This window comes from Jaculus jaculus, chromosome 5 (genome assembly GCF_020740685.1).
Source record: "Jaculus jaculus isolate mJacJac1 chromosome 5, mJacJac1.mat.Y.cur, whole genome shotgun sequence".
Taxonomy (NCBI): domain Eukaryota; kingdom Metazoa; phylum Chordata; class Mammalia; order Rodentia; family Dipodidae; genus Jaculus; species Jaculus jaculus.
The window spans coordinates 32,687,542-32,701,357 of record NC_059106.1 but is presented as its reverse complement, the minus strand read 5'-3'; the positions used below and the strand labels follow the sequence as shown (position 1 = coordinate 32,701,357).

The following is a 13,816-nucleotide window of genomic DNA, read 5'->3' as shown; positions in this document are numbered from 1 at the left end:
CACTATGTAGTCTCAGGGTGGCCTCGAACTCACAATGATTCTCCTATCTCTGCCTGCCAACGTGCAGTAGAAGGGAAATAAGATTCAGAGAATAGAGGAGAATCATTCTTGTAATTAAAGTGAGAAGTTACCTCGAACTATAACGCAGAGACAAGCAGAAAAGTGCTTGTAGACTAAGAAACTATGTTATGCTTGCCTTGTGCCCTCCATCACCCACCTTACCTGGGTGAGAGGAAACCCAGACTCATGTCTATCCTTGTGGCCCAAGGGAAGAGAAGCAGAGCTGAGCCAGAAGAGTAGAGCCCAAAAAGCAAAGGGAAGCTGTGTGGAGCAGGGCAGAGTGTCAGGAAGAAGACAGCAGCTTTTATAGGCAAGGGAAAGACCAAATTGGTTTGTAGATTTGGAGGGCGGATCCCAGAAGCCCCCTTCCCCCCTGCCTGGTCCATCACTAGACTGTTAACAGCAGAGGGTACTAGAGATCAGTGTCAATTAGGCCTGAGTTCCATTTCTGCCCAGAGTTCTGTTATGTCAGGCCAATGTGTTATGTGGGGTGGCATCTCCTGGTTCTGTGTGAGCCTCAATCTCTAACTGAAACTGCCTAAAAGGAACTCTAGCTTTCTTCTATCCTACTCCAATATCTCTGTTTCCTGAATGCTGAGATTAAAGGCATGTGCCACCACGCCCAGCTTGCTTTTTCTCTCTTTCTGCTCTCTTTCTCTTAAAATTTTTTTTTTACTGACAACTTCCATAATTGTTATAGACAATAAACCATGAATATTCCCTCTTCTTCCCAACTTTCCTCTTCACAGATTTCACTTTCCATCATATCTCCTCCCCTTCTCAATTAGTTTTCTTTTTATTTTGATGTTGTCGTATTTTCCTTCTATTATCAAGGTCTTGTGTAGGTAGTACCGTGAGGTCATGGATCTCAAGACCAATATGTCTGGAAGGTGTGATAGAAATGTTTCCGCACTGCACACTCCTCTGTTACTTCTCAGCACTATGGTGCTTTTTAGGTCATCCCAGTGGTCACTGCCACTTGAAAAGAGAAGCTTCTCTAACCAAAAGTGAGAGTAGCATTAATATATAGGTATGAAATTTAAGAAAAGTGCTTACCAGACAGTTTGGTGAGCATAAACATTTAGGCAGACAACAGAAGGGCTAATGACCTCCTCTATCACAGGCTTAAAAATTTTTTTTTGTTATTTATTTATTTGAAAGCAACAGACAGAGAGAAAGAGGCAGATAGATAGATAAATGATAGATAGGTAGGTAGGTAGGTAGATAGATAGATAGATAGATAGATAGATAGGTAGGTAGGTAGATAGAGAATGGGCACGCCTAGGCCTCCAGTCATTGCAAAGGAACTCCAGCCGCGTGCACCCCTTGTGCATCTGGCTAACATGGGTCCTGGGGAATCGAGCCTCAAACCGGGGTCCTTAGGCTTGACAGGTAAGTGCTTAACCACTAAGCCATCTCTCCAGCCCTCTTAGGCTTTTGACTAGGGTGTTAGTACCAGGCATGTATTCCCTCCTGTGGAGCAGGCCTCCAGTCCAGTTGGAGAGCAGTTAGTTTCCCCCATAATAGACATGCTACTTTCACCTGTTGGCTTATTTGGCCTGGCTGGCCAAACTTAAAGCGTGAAGTGTCCACTGTTGTTATCTCCTCTGTCTCCCCCATGGAGCTGCATGCAGTGTAGCTTTTTCCAGGTTTGTCAGCTTGGTCTACAGTGATGAGGTTTTCAGCTCAGCTCCAGCAGTTTTCTCAGTGACCTTCAGCCCAAGCAAGTAGAGTCTTCAGCATTTGGGTCTTACTATCTATTTCTGGTGGGAAACTGGAGCCTCGGCAATGGCCTGTAATTTTGGGGGTCATCAGGGACCTCTCTGGCCAACAGCTCACTGGAAGGTATTCCATCCCTGGCATTGAAATTTTTCTACTAACAACTATGGCTTCTAGGTGCACCATTATCCAAAAGTGTAGGTTTTCATATGCCTTATTCATAATGTCTTAAATTTTGATTAATCCTCGTCACACCTTTACTCAGTCTCTTCCCTTGACCTCACTTAGGCCATTCCACCCATAGTAATCTGTTGATCTACATATATACATTATATATATATGTCCATCTCCTTTAGTCCTCACCTCTCTTCCTCCATCTCTCTTCTCCTCACCTCTTCCCAACCAATCAACCTTCCCCCTCCCTCCCTCCCTCCCTCCCTCGATCTCTCCCTTCTTTCCCACTCCATTTTATTTTATTATATATTTTGGTTTTTCAAGGTACGAAGGTAGGGTCTTGTTCTATCCCGGCTGACCTGGAATTCACTGTGTAGTTTCAAAGTGGCCTCGAACTCTAAGTGATCTTCCTATCTAACTCTTGGCAATCCTCCTACCTCTGCCTTCTGAGTGCTGGGATTAAAGGCATGTGCCACCATGCCTAGAACCACCCTATCTTCTTTATTTATTTAACAACACAAAGATGTTTTTCTTTTTAAAATTTTTTTGTTTATTTTATTTTTTTATTTGCTTATTGATTTGAGAGCAACAGAGAGAAAGAGTCAGAGAGAGAGGGGGGGGAGGGGGAGAGAAAGAAAGAATGGGCGTGCCAGGGCTTCCAGCAACAGCAAACGAACTCCAGATGCATGCACCCCCTTGTGCATCTGGCTAACGTGGGTCTTGGGGAATTGAGCCTCGAACAGGGGTCCTTAGGCTTCACAGGCAAGTGCTTAACCACTAAGCCATCTCTCCAGCCCCCCACCCTATTTTAAATGTACATGTGAACCTCCTCCCCACTTTCAGTCTAAGTAGGTTCACTAGGCAACTTGTAGTTAGAACAGAAAAAAGTAAACATGTAAAACAGAACATTGTATAGGCTTATAGTATATGTGCCAAATAGCATGTGTCTGTGTTGTGTATGAGCTTTGTCTTGTGTGGGCCTTGATTTAGAAATGGTCTTGTCAGTTAGCTTGTGGGTTATTGTTTGGAACATAATTATGCAGCAGAAATGCTACAGTGAAGAGTTGAAAAGAAATGGTTTGAAACCTGTAAAATGAATAAATTAGTATATTAAGTGAAGAGTGTTTGGCTTGAAGACAAAATTTAACGTAGAGGTAGAGCAAAATGGTGTTTTGGTATGTTCTGTAACATCAAAATATCTGCATTAAGGTAGGCATTTTTCACTTTAAAAAATATTATTTATTTATTTATTTGAGAGCAACAGAGAGAGAAAGAGGCGGGGGGGGGGGGGAGAGAATGGGTGCGCTAGGGCCTCCAGCTACTGCAAAGGAACTCCAGATGTGTTGTGCATCTGGCTAACGTGGGTCCTGGGGAATCGAGCCTCTCGAACTGGGGTTCTTAGGCGTCACAGGCAAGCGCTTAACCGCTAAGTCATCTCTCCAGCCCTTTTTTCACTTATTTATTTATTTTTGGGTTTTGGAGGTAGGGTTTCACTGTAGCCCAGGCTCACCTGGAATTCACTATGTATTCTCAGGGTGGCCTCGAATGCATGGAAATCCTCCTTCCTCTGCCTCCCAAGTGCTGGGATTAAAGGTGTGCGTCACCACGCCTGGTCTTTTTATGTTATAAATATTATAACAGCTTATACACCATTTGTTTGTTTGTTTTTGAGGTAGGGTCTTGCTCTAGACCAGGCTGACCTGGAATTTACTGTGTAGTTTCAGGCTGCTCTTGAACTCCTAATGATCTTCCTACCTCTGCCTCCCAAGTGCTAGGATTATAAGCATGTGTACCACCACACCTGGTTTGATATTTCTCTCCCCCTCAAGGTAGGGTCTTGCCCAATCCACTTGGAATTCACTATGTAATCTCAGGATGGCCTCAAACTCAAGGCAGTCTTCTTACCTCTGCCTCCCACATGCTGGGATTAAAGGCATGTGCCATCACACCCGGCTGGTATTTCATTTTTAAGATGCATCCCCCCGAAAAGTATTTTTTTTTTAAAAAGTCAGTGAAGAGCTGGGTGTGGTAGGGCACACTTTCATTCCCAGCACTTTGAAGGCTGAGGTAGGACTGAAGTTTGAGACTTGCTTGGGTTATAGAATGCAACTCTGTTTCAAAAAATCTATACCCCACAAAGGTTAGTGAGACTAAATTAAAAAAATGTTTATTTGGAAGCAGAGAGAGAAAGAAGAGAGGAAAGAGAGAAAGTGGGCATACTAGGGCCTCCAGCTGCTGCAAACAAACTCTGGATGCTCACACTGCTTTGTGCGTATGGCTTTATATGGGTACTAGGGAATTGAACCTGGGTCTTTTTAAAATTTTTTTCTCAATTTTTATTAACATTTTCCATGATTATAAAAAATATCCCATGGTGCTGGGCATGGTGGCACATGCCTTTAATCCCAGCACTTGGGAGGCACAGGTGGGAGGATCGCTGTGAGTTCAAGGCCACCCTGAGTCTACATAGTGAATTCCAGGTCAGCCTGGGCTAGAGTGAGACCCTACCTCAAAAAACAAAACAAAACAAAATATCCCATGGCAATACCCTCCCTCCCCCCACTTTCCCCTTTGAAATTCCATTCTCTAACATATCCCCTCCCCATCTCAATCATTCTACTTACATATATACAATACCAACTATTAAGTACCGTCCTCCCTTCCTTTCTCTTCCCTTTATATCTCCTTTTTAACTTAACTGGCCTCTGCTACTGAGTTTTTTTCCTTCTCACGCAGAAGCCCAATCACCTGTAGCTAGGATCCACATATGAGGGAGAACATGTGGCGCTTGGTTTTCTGGGCCTGGGTTACCTCACTTAGTATAATCCTTTACAGATCCATCCATTTTTCTGCAAATTTCATAACTTCATTTTTCTACCGCTGAATAGAACTCCATTGTATAAATGTGCCACATCTTCATTATCCACTCATCAGTTGAGGGACATCTAGGCTGGTTCCATTTCCCAGCTATTATAAATTGAGCAGCAATAAACATGTGAACCTGGGTCTTTAGGCTTTGTAGGCAAGTCTTTAACCACTGAACCACCCCTCTAGCCTGAAACCTCTTTTTTTTTTTTTTTTTTTTGAGTGTTTTGAGGTAGGGTCTTTCTCTAGCTCAGGCTGACCTGGAATTCACGATGTAGTCTCAGGCCTCTTAACTCCAGTCATCCTCCTACTTCTGCCTCCCGAGTGCTGTGATTAAAGGCATGCCACCATGCCCAGCCTCTCAAACCAAACTTTTAATGGCTTTTATTTATTTATTTATTTATTTACTCAATTTTTATTAACATTTTCCATGATTATTAAAAATATTCCATGGTAATACCCTCCCTCCCCCCATTTTCCCCTTTGAAATTCCATTCTCCATCATATCCCCTCCCTATCTCAATCAGTCTCTCTTTTATTTTGATGTCATCTCCACCACACCTTTTAAGGCTCAGGGTCTAATGCGGAAGAGGTGGTGGAAAGAATGTTAAGAGCCAAAGGAAGGGTAGGACTCCTTACAACATGCTCCCTCCAGACATAAAATGGCCTGTATATTAATGGCTTTTAGATACAAATTGTTGCTAACATAAAATCAAGTAATGTGAACTTTTAAAATATGTTATAACAACTTACTGGTAGTGTTTTGTTCAGGCTTCTGTGGAGATGTGAATAGACTTCATTCACTTCAGGTAGGGCACCAACAATAGGCCAAAATCACAGTTCCTCTAAAGTTCAACTTGGAGAGCTAATGAGTTAGTTGAGAGTTATTTACAGGGGCGTGGATGACAGCTCCATGGGTGACTGCTCAGCTCATGAAAGTTGCATCCTGGAGTAACTTAAGGGCAGTTGTATTGGCTGGGGAGCGTCTGCTCTCCAGTGGTTCTTACTGTATATCCTTGAGGAGGAGCCTTGTGAATCTCTTTGTTGTTGCATGTGTGGTTCTTGTGTATGATATATGCCCATGTGTGCACCCCATATACATGCATGTGGAGGCCAGAGAGATAGTGGATATCCTCTCTTACTTCTTGTACCTTATTTCCTGAAGACAGGGTTCTCCCTGTTAAACTGGCTGACCAGGGAGCACCAGTGAACTTTTGTCTCCTTCAGTCATGGGGTTTCAGGTGTGTGCCGCCAAGTGTGGGTCCTGAGTATAGAACTCAGGTCCTTTAGTCTTGCATAGCTATTGCCTGCTAAGCCATCTGGTTATTGGAAAACTATGAGAGAGGATAGGACTTGGGGATCCTGTGTGTTTAATGAATGTTAAATAAATTTTTATTTTTCTTATTTTAGGCTACAGACAAAAGAAAAGCATTAGAAGAGACCAAAGCATATACAACCCAATCGCTAGCTAGTGTTGCTTATCAAATAAATGCATTGGCTAACAATGTACTCCAATTGCTGGACATCCAAGCCTCTCAGCTTCGGAGAATGGAGTCTTCCATCAATCATATCTCTCAGGTAAGAATCTTTTCAGTTCACATTTAATCAAATGGCAGCATGTCTTTATGAAATATAGTCACACATTTCTGTCTCTCTTTTTTGGGTGGGGTTGCGAGATAGGGTCTCACTAGCTCAGGCTGACCTGGAATTCATTATGTATTCTCAGGGTGGCCTCGAACTCTCGGCAGTCCTCCTACCTCTGCCTCCCGAGTGTTAGAATTAAAGGCATGTGCCACTTCGTCCAGCTACACATATCTTTTTTAAAAAATGTTTTATTTATTTATTTATTTGAGAGTGGCAGAGAGAGAAAGAGGCAGATAGAGAGAGAGAATGGGCGCGCCAGGGCTTCCAGCCACTGCATACGAACTCCAGATGTGTGCGCCCCTTGCAGCTACACATATCTTTCTAAAAAATGTTTTTATTTATTTATTTATTTGAGGGGGGGATATGAATAGGTGTGCCAGGGCCTCCAGCCACTGCACATAAACTCCAGAAACATGCTTCACCTTGTGCATCTGGCTTTTATGTGGGTTCTGGGGAATCGAACCTGGGTCTGGGTCTTTAGGTTTTGCAGGCAAGTGCCTTAACTACTCTGCCTTCTTTTTAGCCCATTCACACACTTTCATGATGTGGAAACATCTTGTGACATTATTATTTGTAGACTTTGTTGTAGTATCCATGTTGGGGAGTGTTGTCCTACATAAACCTGCATGATATGAGTCCATCACATGACCTTAGATGATGATGTCAAGAATGGGAAATAAGGGCTGGAGAGGTGGTTCAGGAGTTAAGTGGACCTGCCAGAGGTCAAATCTCCAGATCCCATGTAATAAACAGCTGGGTGCAGTCATGTGTATGTATAACCTCAGTCCTGTAGGAGAGCAGAGACCTGAGAATTAGTGGAGCCTTCCAAGCTCTGGAGTCAGTAAAGTAAGTAGAGACTCTGGCTCAAAACAAAGACCAGGCGGAAGAGCAATGGGACAGGATGCCCAGTGTTCCTCTCCAGCTACTGCTGGCATGCATGAGTACCACACACAAGCAGCAAAAAGAAGTTAAGAAAAAGAAAGAAAGAAAAAAAAAAAAGAGTAGGAAATACAAGCTGTGTTAGTTTTTTGCTGGTATACCATGTCACAATATTTTATATAATTTTTGTATTTTAATTTTTAGTTTTGGTTTTTCGAGGTAGGGTCTTGCTCTAGTCTAGTTGACCTGGAATTCACTATGTAGTCTCAGGGTGGCCTCGAACTCACAGTGATTCTCCTACCTCTGCCTCCCAAGTGCTGGATGCTGGGATTAAAGATGTGTGCCACTATCCCCCAGCTAATTTTTATTTAATTTGATTAATTTGTTTTTAAAGATTTATTTTTATTTACTTATTAGAGACAGAGAGAGGGAGAGAAAGAGAGTGAGTGAGAATGGGCATGCAGGGCCTCTAGCCACTACAATTGAACTCTAGACACGTGGACATCTGGCTTACATGGAACCTGGAGAATCAATCTGGGTCCTTAGGCTTCGCAGGCAAATGCCCACTAAGTCATCTCTCAAGTCCAGTTTTTTTTCCATGTAGGGTCTTGCTCTAGCCCAGGCTGATCTGTAATTCACTTTGTAGTCTCAGGCTGGCCTTAAACTCACAGCAGTCCTCCTACCTATGCCTCCCAGTTGTTGGGATTAAAGGCATAGAGATAGAATGGGTGGGCCAGGGCCTCTAGTCGCTTCAAAGGAACATTACATGCATACACCATTTTGTCCACTATTTTGTCCATCTGGCTTTCTGTGTACACTGGAGAATTGAACCTGTTTTCTTTGGTTTGTAGGCAAGCATGTTAACCACTAAGTCCTCTGCTCCACTTTAGTGAATCTTTAAATGTTGTAAATAAGGAATGTTTTCATGTTTTACCAATCACAAGTAAAATTTTTTAAAGAATATTTGTTTGTATATGGGTATGGTCAAATGCTTTTATTTCTGTGTGAGACATAACCTCTGAGTTGAATGGATAGATGGATCAATGGTAGAGTTTTTTGAACAAGAAATGATTGAGTTGTTTTCCAAAATAGCTATGTCATCTAGTCTTAGTTTTCTGAGATTTTTAAAAAAATATTTATTTAAGAGAGAGAAAGAGAGAGGCTGAAGAGAGTGCTGAGCAGTTAAGGCGCTTGTCTACAAGCCTAATGACCTGGTTTTGATTCCCCAATGCCCACGTAGAGCCAGATGCACATAGTAGTGCATGTATCTGAGATCGTTTGCAATGGCTAGAGGACCTGGGTTACCCATTCATATTCTCTCTTTCTTCTTTCTCTACTTGCAAATATATATATACTTAAAAAAAAAAAAGATTTCAGGTTCCAGGTTAGCCTGGGCTAGAGAGATCCTGCTTCAGATTAAAAAAAAAAAAAAAAGATTCTGGGGGTGGAGAGATGGCTCAGCAGTTAAGGCCCTTTTCTACAAAGCCTAATGACCCAGGTTCAATTTCCTAGTATCCATGTAAAGCCAGATGCACAAAATAGTGCATGTATCTGGAGTTTGTTTGCAGTGGATGGGGTCCTGGTGTGTCTATTCTCTTTCTCTGCTAATAAATAAATAGCCGGGCATGGCGGTGAGTTTGAGGCCACCCTTGACTATGTAGTGAATTCCAAGTCAGCCTGAGCTAGAGTGAGACCCTACCTCAAAAGAGAGAGGAGAGAGTGAGAGAAATAAAAATTTAAATGCAGGCTGGAGAGATGGCTTAGCAGTTAAGCGCTTGCCTGTGAAGCCTAAGGAGGCTCGATTCCCCAGGACCCATGTTAGCTAGATGCACAAGTGGTCACACACATCTGGAGTTTGTTTGTAGTGGCTGGAGCCCTGGCATGCCCATTCTCTCTCTTTCTCTCTCTGCTGCTCTCAAATAAATAAATAAAAGTAAACAAAAAAATTAAAAGAAAAATTTAAATGTACTCCAAGAAGGCTTGAATCCACCAGTTTGACATTTTATTAGAAATATTTTTGGTTAACTTAAATATTCAATAAAGGCTTTGTAGTTCACATTTGCTCTTCAGAATTTGAAAACAAAATCATAAACATTTGAGCAGCTGCACAAGGCAGCTACTTGATGGAAGCAACAATGTGCAGGACCAGTTGGCATAGAACCACAGATGGCTCCAAAGGAAACCAGTGACGGGGACAGTCTAAAAATAGGCCTAGAACAGAGATTCTCATTCCCTCAGATTTGGATCTTCAAATTATTTCAAGGTTAATCCTAAGATATAAACATATTTGTTATTAATCAAGTAGATATTGTAGAAATAAGTTGACATCATTAATCTATTATTATGACTTAGAAGTTTACAAGTACCACTGAAAGTTTTGAAAATAAGATTGTTTTCAGTGAGAAATTATCTTACTGACAAATTATAGCAAGATAAATAGTCCTTCATTAGTTGGGAAACAGTCCATTTGGGCAGTAACTTTTGTTGGGTCTCTTACAAAATATTTTTGGGGACTTTGTGTTGAAATGTACACCATTTCCTTTACACCCCTAGCTTTAAAAAGATCATCACAGATTCTCAGGTCTCTAACTATAGATAATTTAGCACCTGGGAAGTCATGGCAAGAGGATCAGAAATTCAAGGCCAGATTCAGCTGTAGAACAAGTCATCCTGAGCTACAGGAGATCCTGTCTCAAAAAAATCCCTCAAAAACAAAAATAAGAAAAAGAACTGGGCATGGTTGGTGCACGCCTTTAATCCCATAACTCGGGAGGCAGAGACAGGAGGATTGCTCTGAGTTTGAGGCCACCCTGAGACTACATAGGTCAGCCTGGGCTAGGAAAAAAAACACACACACACACAGAAAAAATAAGAAAAAGAGAACAGAAGGGAGAAGAGGAAAAGCTGCAACAATTGATAACACGCATGGTATTTTAATAGGAAGGCTTGGGCAGGAGAGCTGTCTTAGCAGTTAAAGTAAAGCCTGCAAAGCCAAAGGACCCTGGGTTCGATTCCCCAGAGCCCACATAAGCCAGATGCACAGGTGGTGCATGTGTCTCGAGTTTATTTGCAGTGGCTAGAGGCCCTGATGCACTCATTCTCTCTCTCTCTCTCTCCCTGTTTTTTTTTTTTTGCTTTTCCTTTCTCTTTTTCTCAAAATAAGGAATTAATTAAACACAGAAAGAAGGGAATTAAAATAGGAAACCTTTTTGTTTTTAGTGTTCCATCGCTGGCTGGGATGTTTACTTTCTCACATACCTCATGCTTGTCTACATCTCACTATTCTAGCCAAGGACAACCTTGTTTCTGTCTTAACTCCACAACACTTGGTTTATGCCTTGCTGGGGATTGAAACAAAGGTGTGCATTTTTTGTCTGTCTCTCTCTGTTTCTTTGCCCCTCAGTCTCCCCTCCCTCTCCATCTCAAATAATTTTTGTTGTTGTTGTTTTTTGGAGATAGGGTCTCACTATAGCCCAGGCTGGTCTGGGACTCACTGTGTAGTCTCAGGGTAGCTTCAAACTACCCCTGCCTCCCGAGTGTGGGATTCAAGGTGTGAGCCGCCACAACTGGCTAGACCTCACTTTTAATTCCAAAACTCACCAGGCTGAGGTAGTTCAAGGCCAGCCTGATATATAGAGTGAGTTCTAGGACTAGAACTAGAGTAAGATTCAAGAAATAAGAAGAAAAGAAAAACCACATTTAAATGTTTGGCTAATACCTAAAGAATAGAAGTTGACTAGATAAACTGTTTCTAATAATACATGCACAGATGTTGACATAGAAGAAATTTTTTACCTGCTGCTCTTTAGTGCCTGACTTAATCTATAGTTTTGCATTCTAAGCCCATATCCCTAATGTCAAATCAGTTCTTTTTAAATATTTTATTTGTTTATTTGCAAATGAGAGAAATATAGTTAGATAGATAGAGAGAGACAGAGAGATGTGAGTACATTAGGGCTTCTAGCCACTACAAATGAACTCCAGATACATGTACCAGTTTGTACATCTGGCTTTATGTGGGTACTGGGGAATTGAACCCAGGCCATCATACTGTGCAAGCAAGTGCCTTTAACTGCTGAGCCATCTCTCCAATCCCTGGAAAAAATAACTCTTGAGCATCTAGCATTAAATATGGAATGCAGCTTTTAGTTCTGTTTCTCATTTTTTTTTTTTCCTTCCCGAGTTAAGGTCTCACTCTAGCCCCGCCTGACCTTGAATTCACTATGGAGTCTTAGGGTGGCCTCAAACTCTTGGCAATCCTTCTACCTCTGCCTCCCGTGTTCTGGGACTGAAGGCGTGTGCCAACACGCCTGGCCTATTTCTCACTCCTCCCCCGCCAAGGTAGGGGCTCACTCTAGCCCAGGCTGACCTGGAATTCATTATGTAGTCTCAAGGTGGCTTTGAACTCATGGCGATCCTCCTACCTCTGCTTCCCCAGTGTTGGGATTAAAGGCGTGCGCCACCACAACTGGCTCTTTTTCCTTTTTCTTTTTCTTGGTGAGTCCAGATGATTCCCTGGTCTTGGCTCCCCTTTGTGGGACTGGTGTTACAGGTATGTGTGGCCATACCCAGCTGTGTATGTGGGATCTGGAGACTTGAACTTAGTTAGTTTCAGGCACATATTATTTTTATTTATTTATTTATTTTATTTTTATATTTTTATATTTTTATTTATTTGAGAGACAGAGATACAGAAATAGGCAGGTAGAGATAGAGAGAGAATGGGCACACCAGGGCGCCCAGCTGCTGCAAATGAACTCCAGATGCATGTGCCCCCTTGTGCATCTGGCTTACATGGGTCCTGGGGAGTTGAACTTAGGTCCTTTGGCTTTGCAGACAAGCGCCTTAACTGCTAAGTCATCTCTCCAGGCCCACATATTCTTTTTAAAAAGTTTTTTAAGTTGTTTATTTATTATTTATTAGACAGGGAAAGAGGGAGCATGAGAGAGAGAGACAAAGCATGCCAGGGCCTCCAGACACTGCAAATGAATTCCAGACGCATGCACCCTCTTGTGCATCTGGCTAACAGGGGTCTTGGGGAATTGAACCTAGGTCTTTTGGGTTTGCAGGCAAGTGCCTTAACCACTAACCATTCGTCCAGTCCAGGCAATGCACTTAACCATTGTGTCATCTCTTTGGCCCTTTCTTTCCCTTTAGACAGAATCTTGTTACTGCAACGTAAATTGGCCTAGAACTCAAGACCCTCCTGCCTCTGCCTCCCAGGTGCTGGGATTATAGGCATAATCATGCCCTATTTCCAAGTAATTTTATTCAAGTATTTCATATTTTTACTAGAGTCTGATTTTGTATGCAGGTCATATTTTCTAAACAAATCTGTTTTATAATACTGTGTATATATAGGTCACTTTGAATCAAGTTAAATTCGAAGTTGATTGGGGCCTTGTTTTAAGCTTCTTGAATAAAGCTCTGTAACAGAGTTTTGGGCACGGGCCATTTCCCAAGTCTGATCCAAATAAGCAGTAACAGACAAAGACTCTTTCTTTGCTGAAGGCTGCCTCTGTGCAGCTTGTTGCAAACTTTTTATTCCTCTTTGTTTCTGTTCAGGGCAAAGATATTTTAAGTTTCATTCTGTAGTTTTCAGGAAAGTTACTGCTTTATTTTTGTGGAAGAGATCTTTGCTTAAAACCCATAATGCTGTCTCTCTAGTGGCAGGGACAGTTTGGAGGATACTACACTTCCTAACATGGGCATATAAGACATAAGACACACTAGCTAGTGTTGTTGTGACATGATTCTTAACTCCTTTTCTATCTTGTAATAATTAGGATGCCCCCCCCCCCCCGGGAGATCTTTAAAAGTATGATACGTTTTCTTTTCCTCCTTCCCTCAAAGTGATAAAGAAAAAGCAAGGAGAACACAGTTGAAATAGCATGTAGAAGTAATATATGTAGTAGTTCCACAGGAACCTATCTTATTATTATTTTTTTTTTTTGTTTTTTTGAGGTAGGGTCTCACACTAGCTCAGGGTGACCTGGAATTCACTATGTAGTCACAAGGTACCCTCGAACTCATGGTGACCCTCCTACCTCTGCCTCCTGAGTGCTGGGATTAAAGGTGTGCACCACCACACCTGGCTTTTTAATTTTTTTTTTGATACAAGGTCTCACATAGGCTAGGTGCTTTGTATTTTATGTATATGAATATGATATATATGTCATATATATATGAATATATGTATTCCTTATATAGCCAAGGATGGACCATGAATTCCTGATACTTCTGTCTCTATCTCTCAGATGTATGTATCACTAAATCTATTTTTCTACATTTGTTTAGAAAATAATTTTTCACTTTAAATTGAGGATATTGTAATCATTCTGTTAAAACTTTAACACTATTTTACTTACTTTCCAATATGCTCATATTTAATAAAGGCTATTTGCTTAATTTTTTAGAGGATTTCTTTTTCTTTTAATTTTTATTAACATTTTCCATGATTATAAAATATATCCTA

The 13,816-nt window shown here is 41.6% G+C and overlaps 1 protein-coding gene across 8 annotated transcripts in view; it reads left to right on the top strand.

Annotated features, from left to right (window-relative positions):
- Positions 1-13,816, top strand: part of Abi1 (abl interactor 1) — a 101,693-nt gene that overhangs the window by 25,996 nt on the left and 61,881 nt on the right. For all 8 annotated transcript variants that reach the window (XM_004659768.2, XM_004659765.2, XM_004659763.2 and 5 more), the window contains exon 2: positions 6,229-6,396. In XM_004659768.2, coding sequence (XP_004659825.1) covers positions 6,229-6,396 — 168 coding nt within the window. The remainder of the gene's footprint in view (positions 1-6,228; positions 6,397-13,816) is intronic.